This window comes from Chenopodium quinoa, unplaced genomic scaffold (assembly GCF_001683475.1).
Source record: "Chenopodium quinoa cultivar QQ74 unplaced genomic scaffold, ASM168347v1, whole genome shotgun sequence".
NCBI classification, from domain to species: Eukaryota; Viridiplantae; Streptophyta; class Magnoliopsida; order Caryophyllales; family Amaranthaceae; genus Chenopodium; species Chenopodium quinoa.
This window is the reverse complement of record NW_018744593.1, coordinates 2,961,619-2,980,565: the sequence shown is the minus strand read 5'-3', so window position 1 is coordinate 2,980,565 and position 18,947 is coordinate 2,961,619. Positions and strand designations below refer to the sequence as shown.

The 18,947-nt window shown below is 32.7% G+C and overlaps 1 protein-coding gene across 1 annotated transcript; it reads right to left on the bottom strand.

Annotated features, from left to right (window-relative positions):
* Positions 1 to 1,531: 1,531 nt before the first annotated feature.
* Positions 1,532 to 12,348, bottom strand: LOC110699665 (actin-related protein 2/3 complex subunit 1B-like). Its single transcript, XM_021877184.1, has 15 exons — positions 12,046 to 12,348; positions 9,444 to 9,529; positions 8,816 to 8,892; positions 8,577 to 8,671; positions 7,375 to 7,444; positions 6,005 to 6,074; positions 4,853 to 4,926; positions 4,732 to 4,774; positions 3,596 to 3,677; positions 3,424 to 3,512; positions 3,238 to 3,323; positions 3,014 to 3,077; positions 2,271 to 2,377; positions 2,109 to 2,167; positions 1,532 to 2,006 (listed from the first exon to the last, which is right to left on the bottom strand). The coding sequence occupies exons 1-15, from the start codon at positions 12,113 to 12,115 to the stop codon at positions 1,945 to 1,947; spliced, it is 1,134 nt and encodes a 377-aa protein (XP_021732876.1). The 5' UTR covers positions 12,116 to 12,348; the 3' UTR covers positions 1,532 to 1,944.
* Positions 12,349 to 18,947: the final 6,599 nt, after the last annotated feature.

Here is an 18,947-nt window from a genome sequence, read left to right as displayed (position 1 = left end):
TTTTAATACAAATTTTTTTACATCGAAATGTTACATCTAATAACTATTATTTTTAATGTTCAAAAATATTATGAGTATGATCTAATTACAAAAGTTATTTTTATGAGATTTTATGTATAAAAAACCGTGGGATATTAGGATTTAAATTATTAAAAAAATAAAAATTATCTTATGAAATTAGTGGTTTTATCTAAATACCTGATTAATAAGATGTTTTTTTCATAAAAAAATTTAAAACTTATAACTCAATAAAAAACTTTACCTTCTTTAAACATTTTATTTCTAAAAATTTGAAAAGACATATAATTTGTTAGAGATCAAGAGATCACAAGAAATATACAAAATGATATATAGATTTGCAAGTTTAATTTCAAGTGTAAAAAGCAACGAATAATGATTTAGGATTTAAATTATTTTAAAAATAAAAAATTAATATCTTTTCACATTAAAGATTTTATCCTAATATGTAATCAATGAAATATGATATTTACAAATTTTTTTTTTTAAAGATATCATATTATTGTCATATAACTAACAACGAATAAAATACAAAACAACAATAAATTAAGTCGCATTATAAATTACATCAAAAAAATTATACTTTTGTAATTGGCAATATCATTTTAATTAAATTATTATTATTTTTTTTTTTTGTATGAAATTATTAAATTGTAAAATAAATCAAATAATTAAAAAAAAAAAAAAAACTTAGAGTATATAGGAAATATCTTTTCTTGAGATATATGTATGAAAAATCGTGCATCGCACGGGCTTTCATCTAATTTATCTAAATATGAGAAACAAAGTTAATAATCATTGTATATTAGTAAAATATTTTATTTGAAAAAAATACAAACAAACCGTGCATCGCATGGACTTCATCTAGTTTTATACTATAATCAGATCAAGTCTTCAAACTAATCTATTTTAATACCACTTTTCCCCAATTTCAAGATACCAATCAATTTGTAACATCAAAAACCCTACATTAAACTATATTCTTTCAATTAATAAACATTTTCCATACAATTACGCATATTCACACAAGTAATACTACAAAATTAATCCAATTTTCCCTAATTACCCACATCGCATAAAAATCCTAACTTCAAAATTCGTCTTCTAGTTCAACATATATAAATAACTTACTCGTAGGGGGAAGATTACCGAAACACTTGTTCGAATTTGCCGAAGTACTCAGATCGAGCTTTGAATCGCCACCTTTGGGAGTTTTTTCGCCGTTCGCTTTCTCTCTCTTCTCTCCTCTCTCCTCTCTTCTCTCTTCTCTCTTCTTTGAACTGAAACCCTTTTGTTTTCTCTCTCTTGTTTTACATTTCAAATTGCCTTTTGATTTTTTTGTTTATTTAATATTTTTCAATTTGCTCAGCCGACAATACCAGAACAAGGGGGTCCATCACTACACCTTTTCTGTATACCCTCCCCCAGGCCATTAGGACCAAAGTTCCTAGACCATGAGAGAAGCTCGCCAAAGAGAAATTCTCTGAGAAATGCTCATAGCCAAAACAGCAGATTGACTTGGTCAAACCATTGTTTATATCCCCAATACGCTTCTAAACAACCACGTACTGCAGGAATTTTATTGCACTACAGCAGCAATAACATGCCTTATACCAATTTGCCATAAAACCAAGTATTTTTATATGAAGGAAAAGTAACAACAATACCGAGAATACACATTATCAAAACAAGAATGTTTTACTTTCGGACCTACAAATATATTTTCAAACAGTATAACTATATTTACTCCGTACTTCTCATATACCCGAAATCTGCATCAATTACAGAGATATTCTGTTCCTGTCACTGGATGCAGTTGCTGGGAAATCAGCTTCTTTAACTGAGAGAAGATCTGATTTACAGATAATAGTTCTATAAGCTCCAAACTCATTAGCGCCCTCACAAGACCCAGATCTTCTGTTTGTTTCAGTAATAGTCTGCCAGGTCTTGGCCTTCCAAATCCCAAATGACCACCTTACCATCAAGTCCTAGAATTAGTTGTAAGTAAAAAAAAAAGCATTAGTCAGCCTTATCTACCTCGAAACTTTCAACAACAAGTTACCAACTTAAGATAACAAGCTTTTGTGTACCTGAAGTACTGAAGCGCGTCACTTTTGAGTCTCTTCCCTTTTTCAATGGCACAATGCAGCTGAATTTAAGTCAACCATATTAGCTATACATATAAAACTTTGAGCAAAAATTACCGTCAATAAATAAAAAAAGAATAATCTAATTGCAGGGTAAGGTCATACGTAATGCAGTTTTCATGGGCACGTCCACTCGAGTAAGAATCATTGCCGTTATCATTGACATTGTTGTACTTTGAATTACCATATAGTTTTCCAAATGCTCCTGAAATCTGTGACAGTAATATTTTTGCATCAACTATGGAACTATCATCAGCAATTTAAGCTGTATAAAATTGTAACAATAACTGCTCATAAAACCTTTGGAAATCGTGATTTGTATATACATTTGTAAAATAACATCCAATACTATTCCTATGGTATTGCTAGTTCACCTCAAAATATCTCACAAATTTTCATTACTATCCATTACCATTTGTATTGGGTGGTAATGGACAATTATGGAAAAAATTCAAGTTTGGGGATGAAATTGCATTACCATGGACATAAAGATTTTACATGTATTGTCAAAGTAAACTTAAATCCATTTTCTTTACCGATATTGATTGCCAGTAACCAAACAAGCCAGCCAAACTTAAAATCTCACCCTATAAAGCAATCCTTCTAGCACATAACTGGGTTTAATAGTCTTAAGTACAAGCTGTGCACATTAACTTGTCTATGCAGTAATTCCATAACAGAAATGAAAACTTCTTATAAGTAAAGACCTCAAACGGACAAAAAACTTAAATATAGACCCAACTCCTACCCCTCTAACTAGACAATGTGGGTATCAAAGACAAGGGAACCCAGTCACAGAATTTTTTTGAAATATCTTAGCATGCCAAAAACTATAGCACTAGAATTACCTGAGAACCAGCCCTTGCATTCGTTGGAGTTGTCTGCTTTTGACCAAGAAATTTAATAAAGCTCCTGCAAGAGAGCAAAGTAAAATATTCATCTATGTAAAAGAAAAGAAAAAGATATGCACTTGTATATTAAAAAACAGACTAAATTTTATAATCCACTCGTGAAACAGGAACTCAAAGGCCGGCAAATTTGTCAGAGCAGCAAAACAGGCAAGTTATTTTACCACAACCCACTTTCATCTGCAGCAAAAACCATAGGATTGCAGTCAAATCCCACACCTATGACCATCTTCTCAGACACAAAATAGACCTGCAAGATAAATGCACATAAAATCAGATATGAGTTTGAAGATAAAAGTAATGAAGCAGCAATTTCCTAGTGAAGTTGATGAGAGAGGATGCTGACCCACATCACGGAGAGGCAAATCACGGAATGCGACACTTTGTGCCAAAGGTGACGGACCAACATCATCAACAAAGTATATCATTGAGTTATGACCTGAATATCCGCATAAAAATGAAAGACCATGTTAAGAAAAATGAGTTTCTAGAATAAGATATGATTACTAAAAAAATTCTTACCAACATAAGCTAGGGTGTTGCCACTAGGAGACCATTTTACGCCAAATGCCCATGAATATGAAAGATCAAGCTGTAGAATTTGCTGCAAAAAGAGGAGGGATATGGAAATACCTGTTGTCAGCATTACCAGGAATACAGAATAGTAAAAAGGGAAATACAGCAGTATATTTGTATAAGAATATAAGATTTTTAAAGTTTTTAAAGAAAAATCATTGTAAAATACATAGTTTAAAACATAAATATAATTTTAAATTCTTACGCGACAACCGCGATAAGATCTGCGATCAACGCATCAATTTTGTTACCGAATCAAAGCGACCGTTTCCGCGATCACGACTGAAACCGCATTTTCGAACCATGCTATGAGACTGGTCATATTTCACAAATAACATGGAAATTGGAAAATAATGTCTCTATAATGCTATTTGGAAAGTTGCTGGTGTGTCATTAATTTGGAAACCCATTAATGGCACGCGTTGCACCCCAATCCATAGTTGATTGTGAGCCAACCACTAGTCAAAGTTCGGGGTGCTGGCCCTGAGCTACAGTTCAGGGTGTTGAGGCCTTTGCCTCACGATTAAGGTATATAACAATAAAGAAAATTCTGTAATAACCAGTCTATGGGGAGAAAATTATGGGTACGCCTACATAATTTTATTAGTAGTATCTTGAGAAGAAAGATAGCAGGTTAGTTAGAGGGGGAGGAATCAGATTTACTCAAGGAGAGTAGGAAAGAAAATTCCATGGAAAATATTGAGTTGTTATTTTAGCTTTATTAGTTAGCTTTGAGAGAGCGTCAAGTCATCGAATACTTGACATTTATCTTCAATCTTCTGTAATTCCAATTTATTATTATTTTAAAACATCTTTCACCCAAAGTTCAACGTCACTAAATCTGTCTGCTTATGTCAGCTTATTACAAACTCAGAGACTAATCTTCACATCACTATATCATCTCAAATTAGTCCATATTTCAGTATATACTCCAGTATGAACAGTGTCAGAATCCATATTCAAGAAATAAATTTTAATTGCAAAAGCAACAGAATTAAATAATGACAGAGAACACAAAAAAAAAAAAAAAAAAAAAAAAAAAAAAAAAAAAAAAAACAGAAGAAAAAGAATAGATCAAGGACCTCTCCAAATTTTGTATCAGATGAAGAGCCAGCTTCAGAATTCCTGAAAACAATACAACAAAAAATGAAGAAAGGTACAGGAATTTTTTTTCCAAAAGTCAAGAAGCACTTGAGGTAATACCTTGTATCAACACCCTTGATAAAAGTGGAAAATATTCTGCATTTTCCATCTGTTGACGTGGTTGCCAAAAGAATCTATTATAAACATAACAAATTAGAAAGATTGCAAAGAGGAAATGAATATTAGATGTAACAAACTACTTGAAATGCAAATAATTCAATTTCCAATAGTTAGAAAATGAAGAAGCAACAAAAAATAAATAAATAAATAAATAAATAAATAAATAAATAAAAATAAAACAAGAAGGGTAACCAGTTATAAAAAGCTCAAAAGCTTTCTTTTATTTCACAGCTTAGGGGGTGGGTGTCCCAGGGGGATCTCAATAAACTTATTGTGATAGTATTTTTACTTCAGAGTAGCATAATGAGTCTAATGACTCTAACGCTACAATAACATTTGTCATCATTCACTATTCCAAACTTTTTCAAAAAAAAAAACAAAAGCCTTATTTCTATGGTAATACCATGTTACAATCAATAATACCCGAGACTCAATAAATTTCCCCCTTTTTTAAGGATCTTCTATTCTCTATTTTCCTTCTCTAAGTTATTCCATTTTCTTCTTCCTCTAGATCCCCTAATTCCATTAGCTCTCGTCTTCCTTTAAATTTCCTATCCCATTATGGTACAAGAACACCACTTTCTTCCTTGTAACCACAAATCTTCATCATCAAGTCAGCAGAGAAGGCAGAATTCAATTTTGAACCTATATTAACTTCAAAAATTTGCAGCTCTTCTAATTCTGAACTATTTATAAAAAGATCAAGGCTAACTAACACGCAAGCCAAACAGAACAAGAACATGTTGCAGACAAGATGCTGAATATATAGACTAGAGAATCTGAAGAATGTTGGTGGTTGGTTATAAAGATAAATCTGGCTGTAGCCTCAGTCCTCAGGATATTAAATAGGGAAGCCAGCACTGTTTTTATTACTCTTGCCAATAAGTACAACACAAAATATAAAAACACGATACACCATAGCACTATATCACACATGTCATGCAGAGTTAAAGTAGGTACTAACAAGAACATAACAAGGAAACCCAGAAATACAGCAGTAGAATTTCAACAATGTGCAATCAGAAAGGTGATAGCAGCCACTAACATATAATAAAGCATAAAGAGGATTAAAGAAAAAAAAAAAAGCCTCACATTATTGGGATGCCAGGCAACACTTGTCACAGAAGAGTTGTGCTTTTTCCTTATAAGTTTACTGACCCACCTGAAGCAGTATATTAGACATCACTGATCATTGATGCATCCAGCCATGGCAGCCAAACATACAAAAAATCAAGCTACTTGCACGTAACAAATAGAACAAATATACATGCTTTTCTTTTACTCCCCCCGTTTTTAAATACTTGCTTCATTTCTCCATGCGCGGAGTTTTAGGAGAAATTGGAGAAAGTAATAATATATGGAGGTAGTGGGGTAGGTGAAAGTAGTTGAGAGAATTGGAGAAGAGAAAATATGAAATTAATAAAATATGATTTATGTTGGGTCCACTAGTTGAGAGAAATGAATTAAATATTGTAAATGTTTTCCAAATAAGGAAATGGAGCAAGTATTTTAAAACGGCCGAAAATGGAAAGTGGAGCAAGTATTTAAAAACGGAGGGAGTACTTGCCAACACAAACGATCCAAATAGAAATAACAGAATAGAATTGGTGACCCCCTTCAAAAGTTAAAAAAATTGGAAAATTAACCAATTCTTAATGTTTGGCATGCAAAAATCTACTAAGATACATGATTAAGTCCTACTACAGTACTACCCTTCCGCACCCCGAGGGCCATAGTGTAGATTTTTTTTCACAAAGCTTGATTTACTGTCACCCAATTTCGGCACCATTTCAGAATGTAAACATTTGAAGCAATACAAGTCAAAAAAGGAGCATATCAAACTGTCTTATTTGACAACCATGAGTAATTTCAAATGTAAAAGAGTTCAAAATTAAAGATATGCATGCTGATTTTTTCTCTATTTAACTTCTAATATCCTGCTTCCAGGTGATGTCACAGAGAGGTATAGCATCTAAATCCATCTTCTCAACTGCAACTTGAGCAGTTGAGATTTGAGATTCATCATACATAGCTAAGCAGAATATGATAATTTATTGAAATTTACAGAGGAAATCCATATATAGCAAAATTAAGACTTATTGATTACAGTTTTCTAACATTTATAGGCTTTTATTATTACAGGTGATATCACTAACTTGATCATCCAATTTGTAATTTACCATCTCAATTGTTTCATTTCCTTGCCACACATGGAACAATACTAATTTCCACATCAAGTGATTATTAAAGCCACCAACAGCCTATAACAATTGTCTAAACCTTAATATTTTCAACTCCAACTAAGGCCAACGAAAACTGTCAGCAAGTATTCAAATATAAATCACTTTGGTGCAAGAAATTCAGAGATAGGAAAACCCCACAGGAAGACCGGGCTCATCACAGCCACAAATGAATATGAAAGCAAAAACAGGTCCTATGATCACAACATGCAGTTTACTTACCAGTTATTTTCTTGTTCATAGTAGCATATGCAAACTGTCTTAGCACCACTACCAACAGCAAACTTGTTTTCTGAAACAAGAGTATGTAAATATATATAAGTTTGGAATGGCCTCTTTAAGAATGTGTGTCTCCTATAGGGATAATCCATGAGATAAAGATACCATAAACGGAGATACATGGAAAAGGCCACCAAAGTCCACATGCGAAAAAATATATGACCAAAGGTAAGTCAAATAAATAATGTGTCTATTCATTGAGGACATATTTCATATCTGTCCAAAGTAATATAGAAATTTGATAAAATCAATCACAAAGCCTAGCTAAAGGGTGTTCCTCTTCACCTTATTTTTACTTACATTGGTTAAATATTACAGTTAAAAAGTATTGATTGGAAAAGTTGATAGGGTTTGAGACATGTTGGGTACTTAAATTATGCCAGAGGACATAAAAAGGATCTAAGAAGGGATTGAAAGCCACTACTTGCTTAAGATAGTTATTAATAATGAAAATTCTATACTACCCCTGTTTCATATTACTATCTTCATTTCTTATTATTTGTAACAAAGGGGTATTATTTATGAGACATAAAATATTCTTTTGTTGTAAATAATAAGAAACTCAGGTAGTATTTGCAACTATTAGACATTTTCTACTCACACTTTATGTCCAATCATTGCAAACAATATGAAAAGGAGGTAGTATTTGTTTGCATAGAGTTAAGGCATGCACACTCAAGAAAACATGTATAACGTCATATGGATGAAAAACAATAACCATTAATTGCAACAAAAAAATCATGGCCATATTCCCAAAAGGGTCAGATTCATAAACAAAAAATTTATGACATGATCCACAAAGAATACTGTCTTGGAATTAAAAACATGCGTACACAAATTATAGTACATTACTTTCTTTGTAACAAAATAATAGGCCAAATTTCTGGGTACCCCCCCCCCCCCTCCAACCCCCATACCCCCAAATAAAAAAGGGCATTTTTTATATTTGTTAATCTAAAGTTTGAACTTTCCCATACCCTTGATAATACCCTTAACTAAGAGATAAAAAAAAACTACATTGGTATGATTTAGATGCCGATTTTTTATTAGTGATATTTTATCTCAATTTCTTAATATTGAGCTCCATTCAAATATAATTAAACCCTAAGTTACCAAAAGGAAAATAAGGTCTTAAATTAAGATACCTTTCGGACTCCATTGCACACATAGGGCAGCACGGTTTAATCTTAGGATAACTAGTGTTGGAACCCATTCACCTCCTTCATGGTGCCAAACATACCTGAAATAAAGAGAAATTAACATAAAATATGTCAAACAAAGGAATTCATCTCAACCGTAAGGACGAATCTAGTTTGGTCATCAAAGCACTTAGAAAACTCTATTAGAATGTGAAAACCACATTCTAGACCAAAAAATAACTCACGAATTTCGATCATGAGAAACAGTCACGATTTTGTTCATGTTTGAGCTCCAGTCTATACCGCATACAACTTGATCATGCTACAACAAAAGAAAACATGACAAACTTCAAGATTAAGTCAGCTAAACACTGCCAAATAACAACCAATTCAGAAATTATTATGAATCATCTTTGAATTTACAAGCTCACTTCATTTATTCATACTTAATTTCATTATCGAAGGACATCTTTACTTTTTAAGTGCCATAAACTACCTCCAACGAAAATTTTACAGTGATAGTTCTAGATGATCTTCATTGATTCAGTTGAAATAACAAGATTTTAAAGAAGCATCAGTTCACAATGATTTAAAAGGGGGGGGGGGGTGGGGGGACCAAAAACATAGATGAAAATTTTCCATCAAAGCTTAGAAAACTTGAAGTCCTAACAAAATCGACACTAAAACATGTATTTACAACAGTATTATATGACACTCCATGTCCCTCATCAAATATTAAATCAACAAGTGGAAATTTGTTCCAAAATTAACCTATTAATTCTGCAAGACAGAACTAAACATAAAATGAGAATATCAATTCCACAGAAAAAAGGAGAAAAAAAAAAAAAAAAAAAAAAACCTACATCATAATACCTTTTGAAGGACATGTACTTTTTCCCATTTGTCAGTCGATGATTGATAAATGTGGACTTCTTCAGTATTTGGGCATACAGCAATCACTAGGAGGAAAAAAACAAGTCATGCTATAAATTGGTTGTATGAAAAAAAAAAAAAAGACAATGGAACTATAGGAGGCAGCAACATGATAGAGCTTGTTATAACACGATATGTGAATCAATGGAACAATTAATTAAGCACAAGCCTATTCAGAAGTATCCTATATATCCCTACAAAAAGTGCTAAGTTCTCAGTCTTGGGACATGGAAATGTGAAGGTCACTTGCACTATAAGAAAATAAGATTCTAAGTGAACCATTAAAATTTCGCCAATGTAGTTCTTATTGAGACCTGTATAAATAAAAAGTAGATATATCTTGGATCTGAGGGATTATAAAGTGCATTTATCAGCTTTCTGCGAGATGAGTGACTATAAAACTTCAGTGTTTCAGCTTTCCCTAGCAAAGTTCTTAGCTATACAAATATCCTACGAGAAGCTATTAATGCATGCAACTTCTGTTTGGAGCCCCCCTCCCCTCCCAACAACAGCTCTATGAGCTAAATGACAGTGTTTATACGGAAGAATCATGCGAAAACCTAAACTCCTGCTACACAATTGAGCTCGTGCATCACAGAGAATGTCTATATTTAAAAGCTGGCAAACAGACAATGAGTTGGAGATAATACAGATGGAAAACTATAAAGCAAATAATAGCACTTGGTTGATTGACTAATAGTACATCAAAAGTCATACAATCACAAGGTTGTATGAAAATTCCAACCTAAACCCTAACCCTTTTAATTAGTGTGGCTCACCTAGACTAACAAAGGACGTTTGGAAAAACAGCTTGGTTGCTCAAATGTAAGCTTTACATTAAGTTGTTGTTTAATTACATATAGGAAGTTTAACCTTTATATAAAGTTCCATTTGTTAATCTGAAGATAGAAAACCACAATGATTCCAAACTTCACTTCTGCCAGTTTATTTTCTAAGATCAACCAAAATTTGTTTGATTAGGTATAGGAAGTTCTCTTTCACAATGTAGTTCCACTTACCTAGAGGGAGCTCGGCAAGCAACATCCTCAATTTGGTTCACAAGAAGTAAAACTACCTAGAAAGTTCCGCTTCCTATGTAATTTCCTATAAACAAGTGAACATATATATATATATTTCCTAGGGTATTCAACTAATCATGAATTTATATGTCAACCAAACAAGCACTAAGATATTTTATCCACATAATAACGAATAAATAAATGAGTAAATACTGTCCTTGACGCTTTAGTAAAATATATCGATCAATTGACTAGCCAGGAATACACTTAAGGAAAATCGCAGAAAACCATTAACACAGATCAAGGGTTGTGGGAATTGACAAGCTGCTTTAAAAGTAAAATAAACTAGCCCCTCTCAGTGGAATCACCACTACTCTCGACTACCAGTCCAGTTTGGATATAAAGAAGCAGCGAGAACAACACACCTTACCAGAAACTTTCTTTTTTTTAGCTCAAATAACACAGAATTCAAAGGTGTTTCATGTTGGTGTCATAGGTGGAATAGTTGACCGGACAGTTGATGAAGCAATCACAGAAACACAAGTGGTAAAGTATTGAAGCAAGTTACTAGAATCATAGTCCTAAATTTTCATAAAGCTTAAGACATTTATCTCCAAGAGTTTAGCTGTTCTGGTAAAAAGGGTCATTCCCATGAGAGGACATAAACCCAAAAGGTAGAACAAATGTAACAATTCCCTCTTCTGTGACATCCAATGTTTTAGCTCTCTCTTAAACAGTCTGCAAATCAGTTCCCTGTGTAGCTCACTAGCTCCTACCCGTGTTGAGTAATTCTACTCAGCCCAGTCAAATAGGCTAGACAATAGAGAAAAACACCACCTACACCTAAATCGGGTTCCCGAAGCAAGCATAGTCAGCCATTTGAACAGGTATAGTTTGACAGTAGATAAGGCTTCGAGTTAAAACAACACTTTCCACAAAAGCCAGAATCTATCCTCCAAAGATGATAATACTCTTCCTATAGCTCACAGAACTAATAGTTCAACACAAACCAAATCAGCAATATGATCAAACCCAGGAACAAATTCCATAAACTTTCCGAGAATTTCATCTGTTTCACTCTTATTAAAAGGGTTTCAGGGCAAATTTCATCTGGGATACTGGGTGCGCAAATTGCCTAAAAGCTTATACCTTTAGAATTTAAATTATAATTTCATGAAATGATAATTTATTTATCAAACATTTAATTTACTGATCTCCTCTTTGATTTAAAGATACATTACAGAATTGTCATTTAGCCCCGCCAAGAAAATATGACCTTTGTTTAATTACTCAATTAAACAAAGTGGGTACATCAAAATAAATAACATGAAATCAAATTTAACGCCCAATTTGCTAAACCAACAAGATAACACTGATTAATATGAAAATCCATAAAAACCCAATTAACAATAATTTGATCCACAACCAATGCAGGCAAAATTAAAATTAATTTCACCCAAAACCATAAGATTGAAATGAAAATTAAACAAAATCCAAAAGAAATGTATGAAGAGAGAAAGTACTTGAATGGTCAGGACTCCAGGCATGGCAAGTGATGCACTGAGCAAACTTATGAACAGAAACAGCCGTCATTGTTGTACTCTAATTAGGGAATCAGATCTCGCCGGGAATCCTTCACATGAAACTGAGATCTGGAAACTGGGAGATGATCACCCGATGTTAGGTACCAATGAAAGCCAAAAGAGATGTCTTATCGAGTTTCCTCGTTCCGTTATTTTTTTTATTTTTTTATTTTGAAACCCCTCGTTCCATTAATTAACATTAGTTCACCTTATTTTTCTCCCTCCGTGGCAAAAAGTAATAAAATATAGAGATAATAGGGAACGTGAAAATAAAAAATTGTAAAAAGCAAATATAACGGAGGAATGAGAATATAAAATTAATAAGATACTTCTTTCGTTCTAGTAATATTGCAACAACTGGGCTTTTGCATTATTCATCACACTTGTTTGACCACATATTATGATTTATACGTAAAGTAAAATATAGTTATGTGAGATTTTGTTAGATTCGTCTTGTAAAATATTTTTACAATATCAATTTTTTTATAAATTTACTCATATATAATAATAGATATTTAACATATAAAATATGCTTTGGGATGCGTAATTTCATCTTTGTTGCAATATTTATGGAACAGAGGAAGTATGATTCATGTTAGGTCCACTAGTTTAGAGAAATGAATAAAATATTGTAAAAGTTTTCCAAATAGGGCGCAAGGCCAGAAAAGGTTGTGGGCTACCATTCGTATCTTAAGGCAGTTCAGTTACTTGCATCAACAGGAAGAGATCAGCAACCCTAGTGTCATTCAACATATGGCACTGCCTCAAAAGGCCTTACCATACCGCTTAGCTCAAGCCAAGAAGGAAAGGATGCCCTCTCAGGGCATCTAAGAATGATTTGAGTCGTATGAAGGGAAACTCTCACTCAAGTACAGGAAGTGGAGCAAATTTTTAAAAGCGATCGGAAATAGAAAGTGGAGCAAGTATTTAGGACTTGTTCTCTTCACCTGAAATAAGGAGATCAGGTATGAATTTTGTAAGATCTGGTCTGATCTGATCTAAATCTTTCTGGTCTCATCTGAATATTTCTGGTCTCATCTGAATATATCTAGTCTGATCTGGTCTAAATTTTCTTGTTATTGTTTGACAACTTAATTTTTATTTTTATAATTATTACTTATTTGAAATATATATATTTATTTTATACTATTTTATTATTTTCATTATAATTATTACTAACTCTTTAATAATAATAATAATAATAAAGTATGTGTTCTGGTTTGATCTGATCTAGTCTGAACTTTTCTGGTCTGATCTGAATTAATCTGATCTTGTCTGAATTGTTCTGATTTGATTAAATTTAATCTAAACAAAAATCTGAAATTAGTATCTGAAATAAGTTGAAGAGAACATGTCCTTAAAAATGAAGGAGTATTTATTTTAGAAAATATAAATTCAGATCAGATCTGAAAAAGTAAATTCAGATCAAATTAGATTAAAAAAAAAAGGTTCAACTCAGATCAACGTATTAGGCGTGATTTTTTATCACGTAATATCTTTAAAACTAGGTTAGAACTCATGCGATGCAGGGTTATATAAAACCATGTTTGTAATTCGTACATTTAAAAAATAATTGGCTATTATACATGAATATAAATAATAATTATGCACCTTACACAAAAATAATTGTAACTAGATGAAACCCGTGCGATGTACGGTTTGTTTGTATTTTTTTTAAAACAATTATTTTTTGTATGTATGTGATAAAATTTGTAATTTTACTCATTATACATAAATTATCATTTAATATTTTTATAGATTGTGAATTTCTTTTCATTCGTTATATATTTAGATAAGATTTCTAATATCAAAAGATAAAATTTTCAGAGCGCAAGAAGGTTCTGAGACCTCTGGCTTTACTAGGTAGTGGGGAGCAAATTGTTGATGTGGGGGTGGATGGTAATGCAAATGATGATGATGTGATGATGGTGGAGAAAGATGTTGAAAAATGTTGATCAAAATGAAGGGGTAGGTGAGTCTAGTGAGAAGAGGGGTGAAGAAATTGTGCGAGGAGGGAAGGGAATATCAACTAAAGGTGTTAGAGAGGATGGGGCAGTGAGTGGTGTAAGGCGGGGAAGAATGCGTGTGGAGGAGATGGATGGAGAATGTTGTGGTGAGGACGGAGTTAGGGAGAAAAAATTAAAAGTGGGAGCTCAAGCAGATAGTATGCATATCTCAAAGAAAGAAGAGGGCTTTCGCGTGTGTCAAGTCCTCGAACGACAATGAAGATAATAAGTTGGAACTGCAACGGGCTTGGGAACCCGTGGAAAGTTCGTGCCCTCCAAAATCTTTGTTGGAGGGAATTTTGGAGCCAAAATGATATTTGAATATTGACGCCAAAGACATTTTAAAACTTAATTATTATTTTTGGATTTTGGATAAGATTTATTATCCATTCATTTTATTTTAAAAATTGGATATTTCGGATATTTTGGATAATATAATTTATTTTATTATATATATATATATATATTTGATATTTTAATAAAGCAAATTATATTTTCTTATTTAATTAAAAAAGAGCCGAATTTCCTAATTAATTAGCTAGGAATTTTTGGATTTTCTTAGTGAAGAAAATCTGATTTTCTTAATTAAATTATTTAGTGAATAATTGGTATTTTTCTAATTAATTATTTTATAAAAAATATATTATTTACACAATCATTTTTAATCCTTAAAATCTAGCAAAATAATTCCTAAAATCTAATCAGAGGGCTGAAAATAAGAGCTTAGGAAAGCTAAAAAAATTTGGCCATCTTGGGTGATTTTTGAGCAATTTATTTTGGTAGTTTTGTATTTTAATTATCTTCCTTAATTCTTATTAATTCCCTAATTCTTATTTCCCATCTCATAAAGATTTGATCATCTTATTTATTTACCTTAAACTATTATTGATTATTCCCCAAGAAAAGCCATTTACCATATTATTTTTCATGACAACATACTTACCATATTTCTTAATTGCTTAATCACCATAAAAATAAACTTTCCTTAATTCTTTAGCTTTCTTTTCTAAGTAATTCCTTAAACCAAAATTGCCATAATTCTTCCAACATTTTTTTACCTTAATTCTTGCATGAACTAGCCTTTAAATACCCCTTGAATCATAGCTAAAAACTCACACCAAAAGCTCTCTTCTTCTCTCTAATTTCTCTCTAATTCTTTTCTCTTTCTCTTAATTCTTGCGCCAACCACCATAAATCACAACCTCCACCACCAGCTGCCACCTCCTCCGGCCAGCCACCAGCAGCCACGTGCCATGGTGCTGTTGCCTCTTGGTCGTGCCTCTCCTTCCTCCTCTTCTTCGGTTTTCTACTTCTTCTTCTATTCTCCTAATTAATTCTATCATTATTATTATTATTATGGGTGTTTTATAAAAATTATTATGAGTGTTTTTAATTAAATAAAATCAGTTTATTATTCAAGTTTATGAAAAGGAATTTTATAAGGTTCATGTACATATAGTTGGGGGTTTTATTTTAATTGTTGTGGTTATTTGATGACATTATATTGATTAAGGTTATATTTAATTGTAGGGTGTTTTTGACAAGAGTTCTTGAGGTTCCTTTTGTGTGTTTGCTAAGCAAGGATCAAGGTACATTTAGGTTGCTGGATACCTATGAAATTGATTGGATTGAATAAGGATGTTTTGTATGATTTCTATGATGATTGAATTAAATTGATTTGAATTATGATTTATGAAATAAAGAATGTTTAAGGGAATTGGTTTTAATAAATAAAATTGAAGGATTGATGTTAATATCATATTTTGAGTAATGGAATTATTTATCATGTTTTAAGAGGTTTGATTTTAAAAGCATGTTGAATTAAATAAAAAGGAGTTTTGAGTTGATTTATTATAAAGATTGGAATTGTTGATTTAAAGAGGAATTATTGAGTTATTTATTAAAAGCTTTACAAGCATGATTATATCAATCCCACTATGCGGATTCATTTAAGACTATGGACTTTGTATGACCTAGTCTTTCCTCAAGAATAACATTTCAATATAAAGATACTAGCTTGGAGGGTGTGCACACTTAGGAGAGGAATTGAGTTTTTTAAAAGAGAAATTGATTTTAATAATCACTATTATTGAATTATTGAGTTATTGGACTTATTTTGAGAATTGGTTGAGAATTGATTTTGAATTATGAGTTTGGGAATTATTTAATTAATTATTGGAATTGGTTTTAAAAGCATGTTTGCTAATAAATTGGATTTACTTATCTTGCACTTATCGTACTTAGCATATTTTGCTAATCCGTATTTCCTATTTGTTTTGGTTCGCCCTGTTTACCTCAATGGTAAGCAGTGTTGACTATTTTCAGGTGGAGTCAATAAATGAGCATTTGGGAGCCTCGGGATATGCTTCACCTAGTTTAGGAATGTTGGTTTTTGTTTCTATTTTTGAGTACTCATAACAATGGTTACTATATTTATTAAGTATTAATAAAGGAAGAGTTTGAGTTTCCGCTGCAAAGTTTTGGTTTGGTTTAGTAGTTTTGAGTAGCCTTGCGTAATCACGCGGCGGTAATACGCCTAAGTCTATCTCTATGGTATAATAATATGTATTATATTGGTATTTCCGTAGAGGGAGATTTGGGGTTGTTACATATGGAGACGATGCTTGATGAAAAAATTCTGAAAAAAAAGATGTGGCTTTACTGAGGGTGTGTGTATTAGTAGTGTAGGGAAGTCGGGTGGAATGCGGTTTCTCACTCTAAACACCATTTTGCGGAGAATGTAGTTGATGAAAATAATGTGACTAAATGGCGTGCTATGGGTATATATGGGTGGCTGAAACAAGCAAATAAGCATAAAGCTTGGTCCCTTATGTCGTCTCTTTGTGATGATTGTAATGTGCCTTGCATTATGTTTGGTGATTTTAATGAGGTGACAAGCATGCTTGAAAAGGAAGGTGGGGCGCAACGGAGGGAGAGTGTTATGGATGCCTTTCGGGAAGTAATTGATAAGTGCTCTTCGTGATCTGGGTTATAAAGGAAGTATATTTACTTGGGAAAGGGGTAATTCTATGGATATATATGTTAGGAAAAGGCTTGATAGATTTTTCGCAACTGATAGTTGGTGTAATTTATTCCCCGAGTTCGAGGCCAGAAATTTTCCTATTTTGTATTCGGATCAAGCTCCCATTATGGTGTCACTCAAAAAGAAGGGAAATGAATGTAGAGGCAACAAGTCTTTTGGATTCGAACCCCTATGGCTCTCCAAGGAAGAATGTAGTTGTGAGGAGGGTGTGCCCATCGTAGGGGCTCTTTCTCCTCTATGCCCATGACCTTTTAAAAGCCTAAGACTTTACACTTTTGAAGGTGTGTGTTAGGATTTGAATTCCTGACTATTTGGGGGACCTTGAATTAGAGTTGATCCTATCATTACGCTTTTTTGTAAGAAACTAATAAGGAGTCGCCAATGAGTTTTAGGAAAACTTATAAATCTCGTTCATGCCTTTCTCACAAGTAGAGTTCAAGGGATATTTAGCATGAATCATTAGTTTACCCATGCCCAAATTGGTCTACTTGTACCAGAAATGAGAGAGGGTACTAAAATAACGTTCCTTTTAGAGAGGAGTCGCTATTCTAGCCCAAGTGCGACCTCTACTATCTCTTCCTTTTTCACAATTTCATCACCAAACAATATATGCAACGCGATTCCTAAAAACTAAGTTAGTTGATTTTGTTTACAAACATTAATCACCAAAAGTCTACATAGCAACGAATGTCGTTATTCTTTTTTAATTCAAATTCGTGAAAAGAACAATAAATAAACAAGATTCGCCTTGGCTTAGGTGATAAACCAATCAATTAATTATTCAATTCTAGTCTTTAATTAACGTAAGAATACTATGTGAAATTAATTAATTAAAAACCATTTTAAATGATCAAACAACACTAATTAATTGATTAATGTTATTTAAACAAGAAAGGAAAAGTGATTTAACTAAGTGCTCAGGAAACTAACTATTCTTTTTGTTGCTAGATCTCCGTTTTTAGCGTTTATGGACTTTCCTCTTTCTTCGTACCTCCAAGGACTTTAAAAAGAATGGATTAGGGTTGAAGAGTAGTTGGGAAGAGAAGGGAAAAGTAGTATGATAGTAAGAGGGTTTGAGAGATTAGGGATTTCAGAATTTAGTTTTTTAATTTCTAAATTTTCTGTTGTGATTAGGGCTAACGAAGACCCCTATTTATAGACGTAGGAATCTAGGTTTAGGATTTTAAAGCCACAGCGTCAGGTGGCGCGCGCAACTCTCAGGATCGCGTTGGAGTGCCGAGCGCAACTCTAAGACTTGCGCGCAGCAGGCGCGCGCAACTTTAAGAGTTGTGCGCGGTGCGGTTTGCCTTATACGTAAACACGTTTTTAAAACTTCCATAACTTTTGATGGCGACGTCAGATTAAGGAAAATAAGATATCATTGGAAAGCTTTGAATGTCTACTTTCCAATTACATTAAAATTAGGTTAAAATCTGTTATGGATCATAAGATATTGCCGTTTGAGTGCAAGGGTGTTGTTTTTAGGGCATATATGTTTTTTTTTTCTTCATTTGATTTCTGAATTTGTGTCTAAAATTATTTCTCTCTCTCTCTCTCTCTCTCTCTCTCTCTCTCTTTTTCTTTGCTCATATGGACTATATTTGTCAATTTTAACGTAAATTGAAGCCTTGGAACGACAATTATGCATTAAAATTAGGATTGAAACTTTGAACTTTAATAATGGCATGAAATTTATTCTTGCGGCTCATGCATAAGTTGCAAAATTGGTTTTATCAATGATAACAATAATTAATAGTTATTATTATTGACTTATAAAACTATGATTTCAAGAT

Coding starts and splice junctions, on each gene's coding strand:
- LOC110699665 (XM_021877184.1), bottom strand. CDS start 12,115: ATGACGGCTGTTTCTGTTCATAAGTTTGCTCAGTGCATCACTTGCCAT. Junction 8,672..8,815: donor GTTTCTCATGATCGAAATTC/GTGAGTTATTTT, acceptor TCTTTATTTCAG/GTATGTTTGGCACCATGAAG. Junction 3,678..4,731: donor CTGATACAAAATTTGGAGAG/GTCCTTGATCTA, acceptor CTCTTTTTGCAG/CAAATTCTACAGCTTGATCT.